Consider the following 18324-nt stretch of genomic DNA (forward strand, 5'->3'; position numbering starts at 1 on the left):
ACTTTTCTGGGCTGAGGGTTTCTGACCTGGCTGAGAGCACCAGCTGACCTCGGGGCAAAGGCAATGTGTGAACTGGGGCACTCAGGTTTGGAACTGCCTCCCCCATGCTTTCCACCAGCGTTAAGGTGTTCCAGTTTTTGACTGCAGGATCCAAACATGCAAAAGTCAGACTTGGGGCGCAAGTACAGTTACATACCAAAGGCATTTCCCGCCATTCTTATCGTTTTATTTATTTGTTTGTTCATTTAGGAAGCTTCTATGCCGCCCCATTCGTTGACGCCTCGGGGCGGCTCTCAACGATCATGCACACCTACGGCCAGGGAAACCGCAAGGTGTGTGGCAGCAGGGGAAGAGGCGCCTCGCCGTCCTGCAAGCAAAAGTGATGCTCCTGAAGGCAGGAAGCAGCCGTGTGCCAACGGCGACTCTCTCCCCTGGCAAGAGAAGGGCCCTTCCTCCCACAGATGGTGGCTGGGAACGGGCTAGACTGAAGATCCGGGGTGCCCGGGCAAGCAGGCGGTGTTGGCGGGGCAAACCTGGATTGCCCCAAACCATACCAACGCTTCTTTGACCCCAAAATGGCTTGATAAATATGGCAAGTCCATTCAAGTAACTGTATCACACACTGAAGGGCATCAGGGTTTTAACCATACAGAAACCTGTTAAAAATAATAAATAGTAAGGTAACTTTGGCAGTGGGGAAGGAACACTCACTAGAAATCTTGAGGATTTCTACTCAATGGTACCCACAATCCCACTATTTTGGTGAAATTGTTTTTAGTTCCTCTGCATTAAAAAGAAAGAGATTCATTCCTGCCTGGCCAGCCTCTAAGTGATTTTCTGCAAAATTAAAAACATTTCCCCAGGTTGGCATCAGCCGATACTGACTTCCTAGGAGAAATCCTGTGACAATCCCCTGAAAAAGAAATAAGCTATGTGGGGAAATTATTTGCCCCTCTGTGAATTAGATATACTGAGCTTTAGACTGTCTGCAGATGAATGATAAATGTTTAGTTCACTTTTCCTTAGGATGTCAAATCACACATGAGCAGCCAGTGTGGTGCAGTGCTTGGGACTGGGACTTAGGCCATCTGGATTCTGGTCCCTGCTCAGCCATGACCCCAACGCAGCTCACAGGGTTGTTGTTGTTGTTGTGGGGACAAGATTGAGAGCAGAAGAGGAAGGATTATGCAAGCCACCTTGAGTTCTTTAAAAAGAAACAAGGTGGGCAAAAGATACAAGCAAATTTCTCAACCCGCATTAAATCTGGCCCCAAAGAACTTCTTTTACAGCCTGATCACACATGTTCACTCAGAAATAAGTGAGGCATATTTTGAGGTAAACCTTTACTTTAAGGTAGCCCTGCTGCCTTAAGATTCGCTGTGCTGCAAATGTCAGCTCAATTGCAATGATATCTGGGCCAAAGGTCGGGGAAGCAATTTTACTCAGGTGGAACTTAACTGGATTCTTGATCAACTTTTAATCAAAGACAGGACAGAATATGGAAAAACTGGAAGACTTGGAGGTCATCCCAACCCACAAATGGTCCTTATCCAAGTTTCTTGCTATTACTAGTTACAGAGCAAAACCACCCCCTGAGCAATTGGGATTCATATTCCAATCCAGAAATGGAAATATATTTATAGAGATGCCACCAAAGTTTTATACAAAGCAAGATCCTCAGTGAATTTGGGAGAATCCTCTTGCAAAGAACTATACAAGGGCATCTGAGGGAAGCTGAATGAATGGGATGCACAAAATCTCACGTACTTATCCTTACTGTAACATTTCATTTCCCTTCAAACAAAACTCACAAGGCTCTGTGCAAGCATTTTGTGCTCACCTAAATCTAGTGACTTCATTGATCTTTTAATGTTTGTCATTACTATCTACTTGTAGAAGGGAATGCTACAGAAATATCTTAGCAGATGGACTTGTGACATGGCTAGAAAAGAGAAATGGGTCATCTGATTATTAATGTTTTCAGGTACTTATTCGACTCCTTCCAATGTGATTTCAGGTAACTCCAAGCTCTTAGCAACATCTGCAAGGCAGATTGGTTGCATTCCTGGTCTATAAGACACCTTCTGGAATTTCTCAGTTATCAATGACCTCCTATATAAGGGCCGAATTCAATGTGACACTAATGCAAGAGGGGGGGATGTCAGGGCTTTGTTGTTTTTAAATTGACCCCCGCTCCAATTTCTGTACCACAAATGTGGTACAGAAGGGGAGATTTAGATGGCACCAGACCTGCCAAGGTCCCAGTGAAAATTATGCAACTTCCATTTCTAATCTCTGGAAAGGAAGTTCCCCTTGGTTCCTAGCAGTACTGGCAGTTGATTCACACACCCTTGAGAAAGGTTAGGCACAAATATGCTTAATAAATTAATTTGACATGTAATAATCATCTACTTTTTGTCTGAGAAAACAAAGTAACCAGTGACATTTAGGTGTGACAGATTTATAAGAAACAGAGGAGAAAGCTTCCTCCAGTGGAAGGGCCTTGGCTCTGATTCCCTTCAGATTCTTCCCTTCAGATTCTTCATATTAAGAACATGGGACACACATTGTTCAGTGCGGTTTTCATACAACGGTGCAGCACAAATTGCCTTGACAGCTGAAAGGAGCGCTGGAGGACTCTGCAAAGCCAGGATGTTGATGCAGAAGTGCCAAAGGGACAGGAGGCGAGTCCAATGAGGCCCACGTTCAACGGGCCTCTTTGGAGCAACGCTGCACTGATCTGAAGGCAGGAAGCAAGCCAGGCGGCGTCGGGCTCCTTGGCAAGTAACACAGCTCTTTGGGACAGTCAGAAACGATCCACCGATCTTACTGCGCCCTTCAATTCTGGCGATGTCCAGCAGCACGATGTCAAACATGTGCCATGTGTGCACCGCTTGCTCCCACAAGGCGCCACGTGTTGCTGAGATGCGCTTCAGGAGGGTGGGGCATCTCAGCCCTGGGGTCCCAGCCCGGCCTGTTGGTGCTTCCAGAACCCTTTCCCCCAGCCAATCAGTGGTTCCCGAGCAACTCTGCATTTTTTTTCATTGTAAAAGGCCAAGATGCTTCTCCAAGTGATCGACAGTAGCAGCTTTAAGCTACAGTGTGCTGGGAAACGGTCGTTCTTTCTTCTTCCTGTCATTTTGGGCCCACGCCATTCACCTTTTCCACATGGGCTGCTCTGCAGTGGTGACTGCTGGGTAAGGAAGATGCTGCAGCGCTGTGGAAAGGTGCTGGTCCTCTCTGCATTCACGCCAGTTCGTAACACATTGCAAACTGAAGGCAGTCCTACCGCACCTCCTCCTCAGTCTCAGGCACCCTCCTTCCCAGTGCTCTGCTTTCCTCTCGGAAGGAGAGAACTGGCTGCGGAAGCAGACGCAGGCACGCCGAGGGGCAATTCTACGCGTGAGCAGCACTATTATATCGTGCTGGGTTTGTTGGCATCCCAGTGACAGACGAAGATATGAAAAAGGAGTGGGGGCCGTGCTCCAAGCTCGCGTGTCGCATGATCTCTGACTTCAGCCTTCAGCATCACTATGGCAGCAGGCCTGGTGAATGACGAAAACCTTCTCCTTGGTTCTCTTGCAGTTAATTCCATCTGGTCTCAGCAGCTCCTCCTCCTCCTGGAGCTGGAGTGCGCTGCCTTTTGCACCAGGTTAAGCCATAACAGAGCATGTCTAAAATTCATTTCAGATAAGCTCTGGAGAGACCTTGCCTCGTCTTGTGCTTGTCTTGAGCGCTCAGAACATTTCCACCCCACACTTTTCTTTCTTGGGAAAGAGACAACAGGACACCCTTCCAGCCATCTGCATGCGGCTGGTCCAGTGAGACCAGTTTGTCTTAGATCTTAGAAGGCACCCAGCTCCGATGGGGCATCGAGGCCACGTACTCCGAGCAACGGCCAAGCTCTTTTGGTTCCAGGCCCAAACCTGCAATAACCGAGCCTTCCACAAGTTACGTCAGCCATGGAGCAGCTTAGCCGGGCAGAGACTTCAAGCGTATGGCAGAGGCTCTGCATGGACTGAACTGGGATACAGAACACAATAGTCACCGTGTCCCCTTATGCTCACAATGCCAGCATCGTCCTGGTTTTTACGATCCACAGACCCCAGTGGCTACACCAGAGCTAAACCACAAGAACAACTGCCTTCTAATTTTCAGTATGGCTCTTCTTGATCAAACCTTGGAGAAGCTCTTTATCTCAGATTCCAGTGGTTGGTGCTTCAGCTTTCCCTGGGGGAAAGGAACACCATGCTCTGGTTCAACACGCTGTTTTCTACCGCAGGTGACCCGACCCCTCCTGGAAAGCAGCTTGGCAGTTCCAGCGAGTGATGACCCCCAGCAACGGGGATTCAGAAAATGGCCTTTGAACATGGAAGTTCAATTTGGCCATTGTGGATAAGAACCAGCAGCCCACTCGCACTGCTGCACGGCAGCCTGCCCCATCCCAGCCTCTGCACACATGCTTTCTATGGGGCAAAACATGCCATATGAGGGCCATGCAGGATGCGGCCAGGTGCCTCTCTAGTCCAGCACTGTTTCCACAGGGGCTGGCCAGAGACCAGTGGAGACCCCACAGGCTGTAGGGCTTGAGCACAGGAGCACTTCCTTGCTCACATCCCCCCCTGGTTGACTTACAGAGTGCCGTTGCCTCTGATACTGGAGGAAACACCCAGGCTGAGAAGAAGCCACTGACAGCCTCCTCTTCGATGAACTTGCCTGTTTCCCCTTCAAAGACCTCCGAGTGGGCACCTACTGCACTCCATGATAGCAGGCTGCACAGTTCTCCAATGAGCCGCTTCTGAATATGGAGGCTCCATTGACCCACTGGGGTCATTGCCATAAAGAGGGGAACAGAATCAACAGCATGCCTTGGTGAAAATGGAACCGGTGCAAATGCACGATGATGGAAGGTGGTGTGCAATGTTGGACTAGGACCTGGGAGTCACTCACTGGATGGCTTTGGTCCAGTTGCTGACTCTTAGCCTAACCCACCTCATGGGGATGTGGACAAATTAGGATGGAGAAGAGGAGGAGGATCAGGTGAGCCTCCATGAGTCCTTGCAAGAGATGAAAAGTTGGGATGCTTGTTGTTGCTCCGTGGCATCACTTCTGACTCAAGGCAACCCTACGAACAAGATCCCACCAAAACGTCCGGTCAAGACAGCCCTGCTCAGTGATCCCAAGTTCAAGGGGCGTCTTCCCTGGCAGAGTCCCTCCATCTCATATTTGGTCTTCCCTTTTGTCTTCAGCCTCGAACTTTCCCTGGCACAATTAACTTCTCCAGGGAGTCCTGCCTTCTCATGATATGCCCAAACGATGACAGCCTCCACTTTGTCATTCTTGCTACTAGGGAAAGCTCTGGCTTGATTTGATCTAAAAAGTTGGGATACTTACCATTAAAAGTTACTGTTTTGGAAAGCATGGTACAGGTAACTCAGAAATTATCCATAAGCACACTTGTCACAGCGCTGACCTCTCCAACTTCCTGACTGTTTTGCATTTCTGTCACCTCCCTTTGCTCCCAGCCAAGTCCCCTTTCCAAACCCCCACAAACCAATCAAACAGGAGAATACAAGCAATGGAATCATATAAAGAAAAGATGGAGACTGGACAAAACAATCAGTGGCCCATGAGAGACACAGACCAGATGTTGTGAGGTTCGCCAAGAAGGAAGAGGATGTGTTTTCTGCCTAATTCCCTGCAGCATTTTTAATTTGCTGCAGCCTTGCGTAGGACTTATGCGGGGATCACAGGTGGAGCTTTAAAGCTGACTATAGACAAGGAGTTCAAAACAAGATTCCTTCAGAACTTTGTCCTGCCATGGCATCTGTCCCAAGAATTCTAGGGATGTTTGCAAATTTTGTTTCAGTTCATTAATCACTCAAAAGTACCCTATGCACAACCCCACACAAAAACACAAACAGGAGTGCAAGGTCTCTGACAGTGTTTACAAAGGACAAAACTCACTTTCACATCCACAGAGTGTGCATTTTTAAAATGTGCAACTTTTACAAAATGCCCCCCTTTTAAAAAGGACATATTTTCCCCATTCAAAGTGGAGCAAACAGAGAACATCCCTGGTTCTCCCCTCCCTAAATCCTCTCTCTCCTTTAAAAAACCCTTCTGCTGTAAAGTGCTCGGGGATGACATGCCCTGAACATCCCAAACATGCCTTGGGATGGTTTGGCTTAGTGCAAGTTTTGCAATAGGAGCCACAAACAGCTGATCTAAGAAAGTGAGACAGCTCAGTCCAAACTAGTGATGGGTGACTCAGTTCAGGAAGAGCTTGCCTAAGAGAATACAAATTCTGCCGGGTTCGGGTTCAGCTGTGTTTTCAGTGAGGCTGCTGGGAACAGAGGAAGACCTGCAGACCTCCTGAACCCAACCTTTATGTCATGAGCAGAGCTGGCTGGAGCCAGGGGACAGACTAGATGATCCGGGAGGCCCCTTCTGACTTGCTCTGCTTCTCTGTGTCTCTGTTTCTATGGTCTTACGTGCTTCCATAAGCCACTTCCCTTTCCCCAGTAGGTGTCAGCAGAAACAGTGCTCCAGTCTCACTAGGATTCTTCGAAAGTGCAGTTTTCCAGGGCATCTTGGAAAAACTCAGTGGCCCTGGGAAATCTCAATTGCTAGGCTCCCTCCTTGCCAAGCACCTGGGACATCTGGGAACCTACAACTCTTCTAATGGTTGCTGCCAGGTAACTTTTAGAAGGGTGGGGGTGGCTGCAATGTAAGGAGCACTGGTGGGAGTCAAACCAATTATAAGCTGAGGGTGGAGAGAAAGAGGGAGAGAGGTGGAATGCATCTTTCCGTTCCGATCTACCTGGGCACCACAGTCAACATCCAAGGCCTTCCCTCAGTGAGGCCTGGGAGGTGGCAATAGGGGAGGAAGCACCTGTGCCATCTCTTTGGCCCCAGGTTAAAACAGCCCTCCATGGTGAGCCATTTAAACATGTCCAAAGGTGTTTAGTGGCTTCTGGGGACAGACCCATGTCAGATGCTTGGCATCACAAGCCTGTTTGGCATCACAGCTGTTCACTTCTTTTTAAATTTTGTATTTTGTATTGTGTTTTATTGCATTGTCTCATTTTACTGATTGTTGTAAACCACCCAGAAAGCTATGAAAAGTTACTGGGTGGCTTAGAAATGAAATTAGTAAAATAACAACCACGAAACCAGCAACAAGGCTACTAAGTCATCAAAAAATTTAACCAGGGAACATTCTGTACTCCAAGCTCCTTGGCTCTGAATGTTGCATGTGTCACTAATCCAAACTGGTCCTGGAAGTGCCAAATCCACTGGGGGAGGGGTGCTATTCGGGGGGCACCCCTTTGCCGAGTCCGCCTCACAAATGAATTGATCTTAGGGGAAATGCATCACGGCAACACCTAAGATGGTCTTCACTAACTTGGGTTCCACCAGCTGGTTTGAACTTCATCTCCAAGGTCCTCCAGTCAGTGCAACCAATGGTTAGGAATGCTGGGACATGTAGTCTGAAATATCTAGAGGGTAACAGGCAGGAAAAGGTGGGTGGAAGAAATAGATACTGAAGGTAATCAGCTCAGTTTAACCCACTTCAGCCGCTGCGGGAAAGGCCACCAAAAGTCACAGCAGAGAGTCCATCTTGAAATGGAGCCACTCAAGGCCACCTGCCCCCCTTCATGCACAGCAGAGGGAAGTCCCAGGGGCTCCCAGATGCAGCCATGTGTGATCCCCACACTGAAACAGGTCAATGGGAGGGGGCTTGACCTGCTGCCAGAGCAACAGCAGGTGCGTTCTTCGCAACCACAGCCCAGCCCCTCTGCTCTGCCCATGGGATGAGCAATGTGACGCTCTTTCAGGCCCCCTGCAGGACGGCACCTGTGCCCGTGTGCTGGCAGCCAGAGGTGGGAGCCATGCCCACAGGACTCCCAGGCTGCGTGAAACAGAGAACAAATGGCAGATCATCCAGGTTAGTGCTGCAGCTCCTCTTGCAATGCAACCGCTTGAGACCCCGGAGCGTTTACTGCCTACTCATTTCTCTCTTATGCAATGGTCTTTCAAGATAATGCCTTGCTTGGGGATTATCTGACCATCCCCTTGTGTCTGACCATCTCCCTTGAAGGCCCTCTGAAACCTCTTTACACCCAGAGGTGGACACACCTCTCAGCTCTGGTTTCTCTGTTCTTCTGTTGTTCTCTCTTGTTTCTCTACCAGTTTAATTTTTTAAAAGTCCACACACAGAAATTCATGTGCACTTTTGTACACATTTCTGCCAACCAAGTATATGCATACACGCACCCTTGTGTGTGTGGCTTCCCTTTATAGAATGATTTCTGTATGTTTCTTTCACTAATACACACACTCAGCGCATGCACTTTTCCTAAATATATATATTCTGCATATGGCTTTCCCCATGGAGGAGTGAGTAACAAGATCCAGCGACGTGTGAACGCCTGTGTCCTGGCTGACACAGTAACCCGGGAAGTGTGCATTTCATGTCAAACTGAAGCTGGCTGCCACCGCGCCTCCAGGTCCCCTCCCCACCTGCAGGCCGCAAGTGGCAGTGCTGAGCGGGCTGCTGCAACGGCTGCCACCCCACAGGGGGGTCCAAGCAGGGCTGCGCATCCACGCTGCAGGAGGCCCAGGCCCAGGCCCTGCAGGAAGCCGGCGGGGCAGGCACCTGCGTATTTCACCTGGACTGGCGCGACTGCAGGCCAGAGGTGCTCACATGCCCAATTTATGTGTGGGGCCCTGTGGGGAACACAGCCACTGACGTTGCTCCCCGCTTGGGGTATCTCCGACACTGAGCGGCCGGAAGAAGGCCGTGCTTTCTGGCAGGCCCCTTTCCGGCAATGCGTTGTAGGCAGACCTCTCAGATACCACACTCACCACACCAGAGGGGAAACACTCACTGTCAGTGACCTCTTCTCAAGGCAAAAAGCGCCTGCTGTGGACGCATGCACAAGCCACGTGCGAGCTCACCAAGGCTCTCCGAACGTAAGTTTCCCATGCCTCTTGCACAGAGCTTACTGACCTCTGCATTTGTGTTCGCTGCCCATTTTGCACGAATGGGGAACTTGCACGAATGGCTGTGAAAGTTTGCAACCCCTTCCACCCAATTTATGCAGACTTCCAAAGCTGGCCTGGCCTGGTTTCCCCATATACTCAAACCAAGCTGCTTGAGAAGTGTAGGGACTGGAATGGAGAAAGTTGCACAAAATCAGCTACAAGCTTGTATTTGGTAATCTCTGAATATTTTCGGCTGGCACATTCTCATGCCCCCATTCAATGTCATCAACTGGACAGGTGTGCATATTTTGGATCCGAAATGAAATGCAAGCACATCCTTTACATGAACTGGCTACATTTAGATCAACATAAAGCAAACATGAGTAACCTTTCAAAAGGGTGGCATTTTTGAAAAGGTGCTTAACTATATCAACATGACATTTATTTGTACCGATTTATTAAAACCATGCTTTGCTTGCCTTCCCAGTGTTCAAGGCACCGCAAAATAATAAAGAAACTGCATAAAGCAACATGACAGACAGAAAAATGGTTCCAGGAAAAAAGCGAGGCAGAATCCAGGTAGCTGACAGAAAGGTTGCAGACACATTTGTACCTGCCTCTGAAAGGCCAGTGAAAGAGAGGATACCATGAATGCGGTGAGGAGGTGATTCCTCAGATTTGTGGAAAAGGCCCTTCCTCAGAGGAAGAGGAAGAGAAAGAGAAAGAGGAAGAGTGAAGCTCCCAGGACATCAAGGAAAATTCTCTTGACCTCCCACTATTCTTCCAAGAGCCGGATTTTATTTTTGCTCATCATGTTGACATAATAATATCTCCTTTAAAAAGACATTTTAAGTTCCTTACAAGGGAGAAAATTACAGTCCAGTGTTTGTACCTTATTAGAAATGTGGTTGGACAGATTTATTGGACCACCATTAAAACACTCCTGTTTCATTAGGGCCCAGTTCTTGCACATACCTTGCCACCACATTATACCTGTTTGCACCAACAAGCAACATTTGCCCGGCCAACTTTGGAAAATTTTGATCCAGGCACCTGGGAAGAGATGCTGCATTAACAGCGTGGGGGGGGGGGGGAGCTAGGGTTGGCCCTTGGGGCCAAAATCCAGGGGTTCCACAGACCAAGTGGAACTTAGTGCCCACCTGAAGGGCATCAGCAGCTATCTCCACTTTAAATGGTGCTCTCACTGAAATACATTGAAAATGCCAAGCTACACGCACTCAGAGTATTTCAACTTTTTAATCAGAGTTGGCTGTCCGGGCATCTCAGAAGTGTGGAAGTAGCTGCAAAGCACAGAAGGTGACTGGGTGGCATGCGGGGAAGAGGCCGGTTAGTTGCAGGCTTCGCACCAGAAGGAGTCCGCAGGGGTGCAGACAGCAGCCGCTGCAGTGACAGGGCAGCCTAAGATCACCAGCTGCACCACTAAGAAGAAGCCGAGCCCCTAAAATGACGGACATTTTTCTGGGCTACTGGCTGGCAAAGGAGGTCAGGAAAACGTGCCTCGTCCACAGTGGGGGTGGCTGCCCTGTTTTGGCCACTGCTAGCGGCAAAATAACTTCTACCACCCCACTAAATTATACTGCAGAAATGACGGGGCCCACTTGTTTGTTTGTTTGTTTGTTTGAGCCCTGGCTTTTTGCTAGGAAAAGCGGCACTCACAGCAACTTAGGGTGAGCAACCCAGCTTCTAATCTTCTGCTTAATGAGCGTAAACGAGTAAAAAACAAAATTTTCTCAGATGGCTTTTTACCATAGCTGTTCCTTTGGATGTTCCAAGAGATTTGCTGCATGATCAATTATACATTCCGCCAGCACTAAGCTTGCGCTGCAGCAGCAGTGGGCACTCCACCTTTCTGGAATTGCTAACAGCCCCATTTCCTGGACCGTTTGCAATTAATCAAGTTTGTGTCATGATTAAAAGGCTGTGATTCCTGTCTCTGGCGAGGTGGACTCTGGAACAGATGAGGCTGTCTATTGCAGAAGGGCACTATGGCCTCACATTTTGCAACAAATACCATTCCCAAAGCCTATTTTCAAGTAGCCAAAACTTTCCCACCTCGACAACTAATTCAGGTTTCCTTCAAATTATTTTTCTAAGTTATATAACAATTTGTTTTTCATTAGAGCTTGTCAAAAGCCAGGGCTGGGTTTATTTTGAGAGAAACCAGCAATGTCCAGAAGAAAATCATTCCACACAATTTGAATGACACCCAAAAGGTTTCTTGCAGTCACCGTCAAAATAGGGTTTACAGCACCAGGTCGAGGAGACACTTATCCATGATTAAAAAATAAATTAAGGGTGGTGTGGAGAGAGAGAATGCTGAACGAGGAGCTAACGAAATGCGCTGCTTTTGCCAGCAGGAGGGGGGGTTTTTATGCCTGCTCGACTACTGAAAAATACAGCCCACTTGTTGGCAAACTAATATCAGGCTTTCACAAGGGGAACAAAGGCAAGCTGTGTGAAGGAGCCCTCCAGGAGTCGGCCAGGAGACCATTGTGCACTGCGGAGGCAGCGTGGCTTCTCTCTAGAACCAGCGCCTCTTTGGGAAGCGTACGGAGCCGGGGAGGAACGCGGCATGGCCAGCGCGCTGGCAGCCACCCAGTCCCTCTGCAGCGCTGAGGAGGGGGGGCCAGCTGTGCAAGCTGCCGTGGCAGGGCTGGGTGGCAAAGTGGCGTCCGGAAGAGGCCCCGCAGCCAGGCCTGCTTTCCAGAGGACTCCCCCATGCACCGAGGCGCGGCAAAAGCGTGGCGTGCCAGGCGGCGACTGCAGGTGGACCTCGCATCCTCTGATCCACCAAAGCGGGGAGGAGACCGGAGTGACTAACTTAAAGTTAATTAAGGGGTTAATTAAGCAAATTCTCCTGGAGTTGTCCTGCTCACCCAGATTCTGTGGTGAGATGACCACCGTCATGCCCATCACCCTAGTCAATGAGCAACAGGAGAGGTTGCTGGAGAAGCAGCCAGCAAGGGAGAACAAATGGACTAGAGAAATGTTCATAAATAACGGGGGGTTACTGGGGAGGGCGGGCCCATCTCTCGCGCACCACAGGCTGTTCAGTGGGGGCTGTTGCCAGAATCCAAATTCTTGTTAGTGAAGGGCAGAAATCTGCAGAGGAGGGCGGGGGTGGCAAGCAAGGCAGGGAGAGGTCTTTAGCACTGCAAGGGCAAGCGCTTTCCCCTTCAGACTCACGTCACGCACCAAATCTTGTAGGAGTCAGAAATATTCACACAAACCTTTTAATTTGTGGGAGGTGATGGTGCTGGGAAGATGGGAACTCCAACACAGCCACATTTATCTGGGCCTGCCAGTTAATCTGGAAAGATGTAGTTAATGGCGCCCAGCCACCACGACTCCAATAACAATTATAAAAACGTCCAATAAAACCTTGCATGTAATGTCAATTAAAATCTTGAAAAGCAGAATTAAGTGGGATATTGACATTAAACTTTACTGTTTCCTCTGCAGAGCACAAGTACCATCAATAAAAGTCTTTTTGAATGAGGAAAAGAATGGTAAATATTAAATAAAGGGAAGTGTGTGAGGGTGCCTGCCAGCCAGCCAGCCACTAAAAAGAGCAACACTGGGCCTTGTTCTCCCTGGGCAGACTCTGCTGGGACAGCAGCTCATGCAGGGATTGCAAACTTCAGCTAAGGGCCAATAAGATGGACATGTTTAACAATAGGCCATTATCAGTCTCTCACTGCACGCAGCAGCTTCCTTACACAGCGTTGACTGGCTATATGGCAAAACTTGGATGTTCTCCTTCCCGTTACGGCAAACAAATCGTCACGTTGCACATTAAGTGTTGGCTGTCAGAAGAGGCGTTGGGCCTCTCCGTGGCTCTATGCCGGAGGACTGTGCACCGTGGCCAAGCTGAGGAAGGGGTCCTGGAACCTCCACCTAGAAGGTCCTCAGGGCGGGGGGGCTGCCAACAGGTTTCCTCGTGATGGATGCATTTCTCAATATCAGTTTACTTCCCATGTTTCCCACCTGAGGTTCCTTTGCCAGCCTCTAAGGACTTTTTACATGCGTGCATGAAAATGTGCACGTATTTTCACTCATAGTTCTTTTAACAAAGTTGTGAGCGCTTTATCTTTTTTACGAAGATACACAGATTTGCCCACAATCTCCCTACAATGCCCACATTTGCATGTATATTTGGCCTGGAGATCCACTCTGCAAGTAGCACAAGGACAACTCTGTGAGGTAGGTTAGGCTGAGCATCCAAACTGGCCTGGGGGCTCCCTGGCCGAGTGGGGACCAGAACCCAGGTCCCCCAAGCCCCAGCCCCATGCTCTTAACCGCTGCAGCATATGGGGATATCCGCCCCAGGTGGCAGGCTGGCCTTCTAAGGAGCAGCCCGTGGTGCTGAGCCCAATTCCCAAAACAGGTTCAGCCCACAGAGAGCACCTCTAAAGTCCAGACTGGAACCCCGCATGGATGCCCCACGTCGCTGGGCATGGTGCCACCCATCGTGCGTGCTAAGGGGGCGGCCGCCCGTTCCGATGGGAACACACACTCAGAATGCAGGGAGGAGACCCTTGCGGAGCCTCAGCCTGTCCAGGCAGCGGGCCAAGGTCAGGGGATGCCCGAGAAGATACGGGGAAGGAGCTGGCAGTTCAGGCAGAGGACCGCCTGGGTCAGTCCAGCCGTGGGAATGAGGGAGGGGAGGGGCTGGCGAGAGCCCCAGACTTCTATCGTGGGGGGCACTCAAATCTGGAGGCTCTCCTGGAACGGGAGAGGAGATGCAGACCTCCGCGGTTTGTCGGACATGAGGCCCCTCCTCCCGAGGAGCGGGCCGTGGTCACTGGGTGCCAGCCCTGGCCGGGGGCTCAACTGGGTGGAAGGCAGGGAGAACACAGCTGCGCACAATTTCACAGCATCCCACCTTCTGGAGCGAGATGCCAAAGGGGCATAAAAATGTAAGGGAACAACCGATGTTGAAGGGGGCTCAGCGTGGCACTCTGGGTGAGCTCACAGGCGTGTGACAATAATGTCTATTGGAAAAAGGCGATCCGGAGTAGCGTGTTTACTCAGGAGGAGGACCCGCGCTCACGACACCTCCGGCCACGGCTGTGAGGCCTTTTTCCTTTTGAGAGGCTAGCAGCAGGGACTGGTGCTACTTCTTTATGTCCCACCTTATTTTCCTTTTGAGGAACTCAGGACAGCTTAAATAGTTCTCTTCCTCCTCTCCATCTTATCCTTATAACAACAGCCCTGGGAGGTAGGCCCAAAGTCACCCCGCAGGATCCATGGCTGAGTGGCAACTTGAACCTGGGTCTCCTTACCAGCCTCTTCCAAAAGCTTGTTTTGGCAGGGCAGTGGGGTAAATAAATATTCTTCCCATTAATTCTTCAGTGCCTGATGCTTTAACAATTATTTTCACCCTATTAAAGACACCTGCATGTCCTCTGCTAAAAATGTACCGATAACAACTACAGAACGGGTGGCAAGGCCGTTGGGCAGCCCCGCCAGGTCCCCAGGGGTTGCAAGCTGCAGTTTTTGCAGGAGCCTTTGCACTCAGCACCACGACTGAAATGAAACCAGCGCAATTCTCGCTCCCGGCTGAATCTCGCCTCTGCCGCTTCCACTCTCAGTTGCTGCCGATTCCCCCTCGTTTCTCCCTTCCTTTTGCTTCCCACCTGGCAAAATGCACAGAGCATGTTCTTTGGGGCAGGGACAAATGAGACCCAGGCAGCTTTGGAACATTCATGATGTGTGATGACTCGTGGCTGTTTTTTGGGGAGCCAAGAGCAAATTCTCGGCCAGCATGGTCCTGGCTGGTGGGTACTTGATGCCAGAACCGCCAGGATGCTAATACAAGAGATCTGCCACAGCGAAGATGGACAATGTTGCCATTGTGATATGGCACCATGCTTTATTGCTTGAATAGACTGGTGAGTCCTCTTTGCCCTTCAACAAGCCGTGATGCAAAAAACCGCCCCCACCAAGCACCTGCCCCTGGGAGACCTAAGCAAGCCCGCTGGCTGCGAGCACGAGGGCTGGCCCGCCTGGCCCAGGGGTGATCCGCAGCATCATGCGCAAGGGGGCACACGAAGGCGGGGCCACTGGCCCCGCATGCCCCTCTACTCAGACGTAACGAGATGTTTCCAGGGGGCCTCTGGAGCATGAACAGAAATTATTCCTGCCCACATGTCAGCCTTTTAAAACTCCAATCAGCCTCTTTATGGTTTACCATGGGAGTTTATGCATGTTGCTCCCTGGTTTATACACCACATGTAAAAGCCCTTCCTGCTCCTGCACAGGTCAGGGGCAACTCCAAAGCCCTGTGAGCTGTAAATGGAGGCACAAAGTGGGAGCTGGCTGAAATGTTTCATTAAGGATGTAGGTTTATGGGTGGTTTTTAAACTTCAGTCAGCATGGGGGGAGGGAGAACTGGAGAACTGAGTCTGCGAGAGCCTGGAAAAGTGTCCGAAGGCAGGCAGCACACAGGTCCTACCAGTCTGGACCACTGCGCATGCCCTTGACGGGAGAGGGGCCAGCAAATGCCCACGCATGAGCTGCTCTGGGCTCTTGGAAGCCAGTGTGTCTGTGTCTGCGTCCGTCTAGCCCAGTGCTGTCTGCTCTGACTGGCAGCGCTGCTCCAGGATCTCAGGAAGACAGAGGCCCTCCTGGCTTGCTCCCTGGTCACTTCCAGTGGAAACCTTTGCATTCAAAGCATGAGTGTGGAGTTGTGCCACCACATCATCCCTGAATTATGGCAGAATTAGACTGGGGGGCAGGGGCATGTGCATGTGTGGGGCGTGACAGTTCAGTGAGCCCTTTAGGAAACTGGCTGGCATCATTTCCGTCTTCCTGGAAGAGAACGCTCGGTGGCCTCCGAGAGCAGAAGGCATGCCGTCCAGAGATGGCATCCCACAGACCATGCAAGCAGGCAGTGCCTTGCACAGATAGCACCGAAATTCCCTTTCAAAGGGGCGGAACTGAGACCCTCTGTGTGGCCTTGGGGGGCAGCGGTCACAAGCTGAACTTCAGCAGGTGTCCTGCGGGTAAGGCACTGGACCATGGCACGCCCAGCTCAGTCATTCACTCCACGGACCGTGATCCTCCTGTTGGGAGAACTCGGGTGACACCTAGATGGCCGGTTTGGTGCCCGGCCGCACAAATTCTCTGCTTGCATGGAATTACAGAATAGCAGAACCGGAAGAGGGCAAGGAGACCCTCGTGGGACACCATCTCTCACCACCCCACTCAGATGGCTGTCCAGTTTCTTTCTGAGGGTCTCTAGTGCGTGTTCTTTGTTACTACATGAATGCTCCATTTTTCCCCCTTGAAAGGAACCCAAGGTGGCTTCCATGTTCCTCTTCCTCTTATTTTGCCCTGACATCCACCTTGATAGGTAGGTGAGGCAGGTGAGGCTGAGAGGCAGGTGAGGCTGAGAGGCCATGGCAGCCCCGATGTCCCCAAGAGAGAACTCCCATGGCCCCAGAGAAGCATCCAGATGGCCACAGAGTGATTGGCATTCCCAGCTGCAAGGCTGAGAAAGCGCAGTTGGCCGGGACATGCATTTCTGCTGCCTGAACACGCGAGGGATCATGCCCTCGGCCACTCTGCTGTCCCACTTTCCCTGTTCCCTCCCCAAGGGACTCATCAGGTGTGCCTGGCGATTCCCAGTGAAATGCCCTGAAGTGGGGGGCTGCACAACTGCCAAAATGCACTTCTTTGCCCTTCCAAATTTGTGAGGTGATGCTGGGCACCCAGCTTACAAGATCACAACCGTTTACAAAGTGGTCGCAACAGGGGGCTGCGCGTTTCCCAGAAGAAATGGTGGCTGTGAAGCCGCAAAGCTGCCCTCACCTGGAAGAGAATCTGCAGGATGCCATGAAGGATGCACATGCGTCGCCCGAGGAAGAGGAGAAAGGGCACGGCCAGCTCAATGAAGTGGTTGAAGACCGTCTCGCATTGATGGAACCACCATGGCGACCGGTGCATGTAGTAGGCAACTGGGTTGGGCACAGGCTGGGTCTGAAAGAGAAAGGGAGAGAACACACGCCAGCTGCTGAGGAAGGGAGAAAAGGGAGAGAACCGCCACGTCAGCCAGCCAAGGGCGTCTCTCTTGTTGAGCGGCTTTCCAGAGATGGACCACCAGAAATGCAGGAGAAGGCTGCATAAATGGAGGACATGAACGTTCAGGATGAGGAAGATCGGCCGTGATGAAAGCGGGGAATTGTGGGTGCTGCCTTTCTTGTGAGCCCCGGAGGTCTCAAAAGGAAGGAAGCCACGGAGCAGGTCCTGGCTGCGTTCCTCCTCCCAGGCATCTTTTCTGACAGATCCCATGTATAAATGTATGTCTGCATTTATTTTCAGAATGCATAAACTGCACCAATAGTCCTAAACAGGTCTCTCTGGGCAGTGAATGGTTAAAACGATCAAAGACGGGCTTGGGTCTCTTTCCCAGGGCAAGAAAATGGTCGCTGGCTTCTCAGCTGCTCTGCAGGTGGCCCTGAGGCACTGCTCCCCGTCCTTTTCACTTTTAGCCACTGCAGAGCAGTCTGACCAACACGACACGCTCTAAGCTAAGCGCAGCTCCAGCCCCATAACGTGACTCACACCACACAGGCAGTGCGGGAAACAGCAGAGCGATTAAAAGCAAAACGGGGACAGCCGCCACGCGGAGAGCAATTCATCGCAGCTTATCTTACACGGGCTCCATTAATTAGCCGTGTTTTCAAAAACACTGACAGCAAAACAGAGATGGCTAGGAAGGCCGATGATAATTGAAGGAGACGCGACACATCTTTAAACTGTTTGCAGCTCAAAAAAAAAATCAAGAATACAAACAGTGCGAGGGGAATAAGATTACGCTGCACCTAAGAATTGCTTCCGCTTCTGCTGCCAAGCCCTGTAACTAATGCAAGTCCTTATTAGTCAAGCTGGAATTAATCATACTGTTGCTTCATACGGCTTCGAGCTGGCTGGAGTTCCCTCAGGACAGAAGACCGCATCCTTCCTTCCACTGACAGCGGGGCAGGATGGAGCAAGCTGAGGGGTCACCGTGTCTTGCCAAGGCCCTCCACCAAGGGAGCGGGAGGTCAGGGGAGTCCGGCATCCGGGGTCAAAGAGCTGATGGGCTGTTGGAGACCCTCCCCCAGGGAGGAGCTGCTTTGAGTTAATCTGGTGGTGGAACCTCGGATGATGCTCGACGCCAACTGGCTAGGCAGTCTAGATTTCTTTAACTTGGGCAGGAAAGCGCTCCCTGCATCAGTGCCAGGAAAGCTGCAGGGGGAACATGATGTCGGCGGCGCAGCGAGCAATCCTACCGCACGCAGGTGAGTCTGCAAGTCACAACATTCG

At 50.7% G+C, this 18324-nt stretch overlaps 1 protein-coding gene across 2 annotated transcripts in view; it reads right to left on the reverse strand.

Moving 5' to 3' along the window:
• LMF1 (lipase maturation factor 1) overlaps positions 1–18324 on the reverse strand; it is a 186872-nt gene that overhangs the window by 34101 nt on the left and 134447 nt on the right. For both annotated transcript variants that reach the window (XM_044452589.1, XM_044452590.1), the window contains exon 4: positions 16828–16995. In XM_044452589.1, the coding sequence (XP_044308524.1) occupies positions 16828–16995 (168 nt within the window). The remainder of the gene's footprint in view (positions 1–16827; positions 16996–18324) is intronic.

The sequence above is a fragment of the Varanus komodoensis genome, unplaced genomic scaffold (genome assembly GCF_004798865.1).
Source record: "Varanus komodoensis strain SLA01 unplaced genomic scaffold, ASM479886v1 scaffold73, whole genome shotgun sequence".
In the NCBI taxonomy this organism is placed as follows: domain Eukaryota; kingdom Metazoa; phylum Chordata; class Lepidosauria; order Squamata; family Varanidae; genus Varanus; species Varanus komodoensis.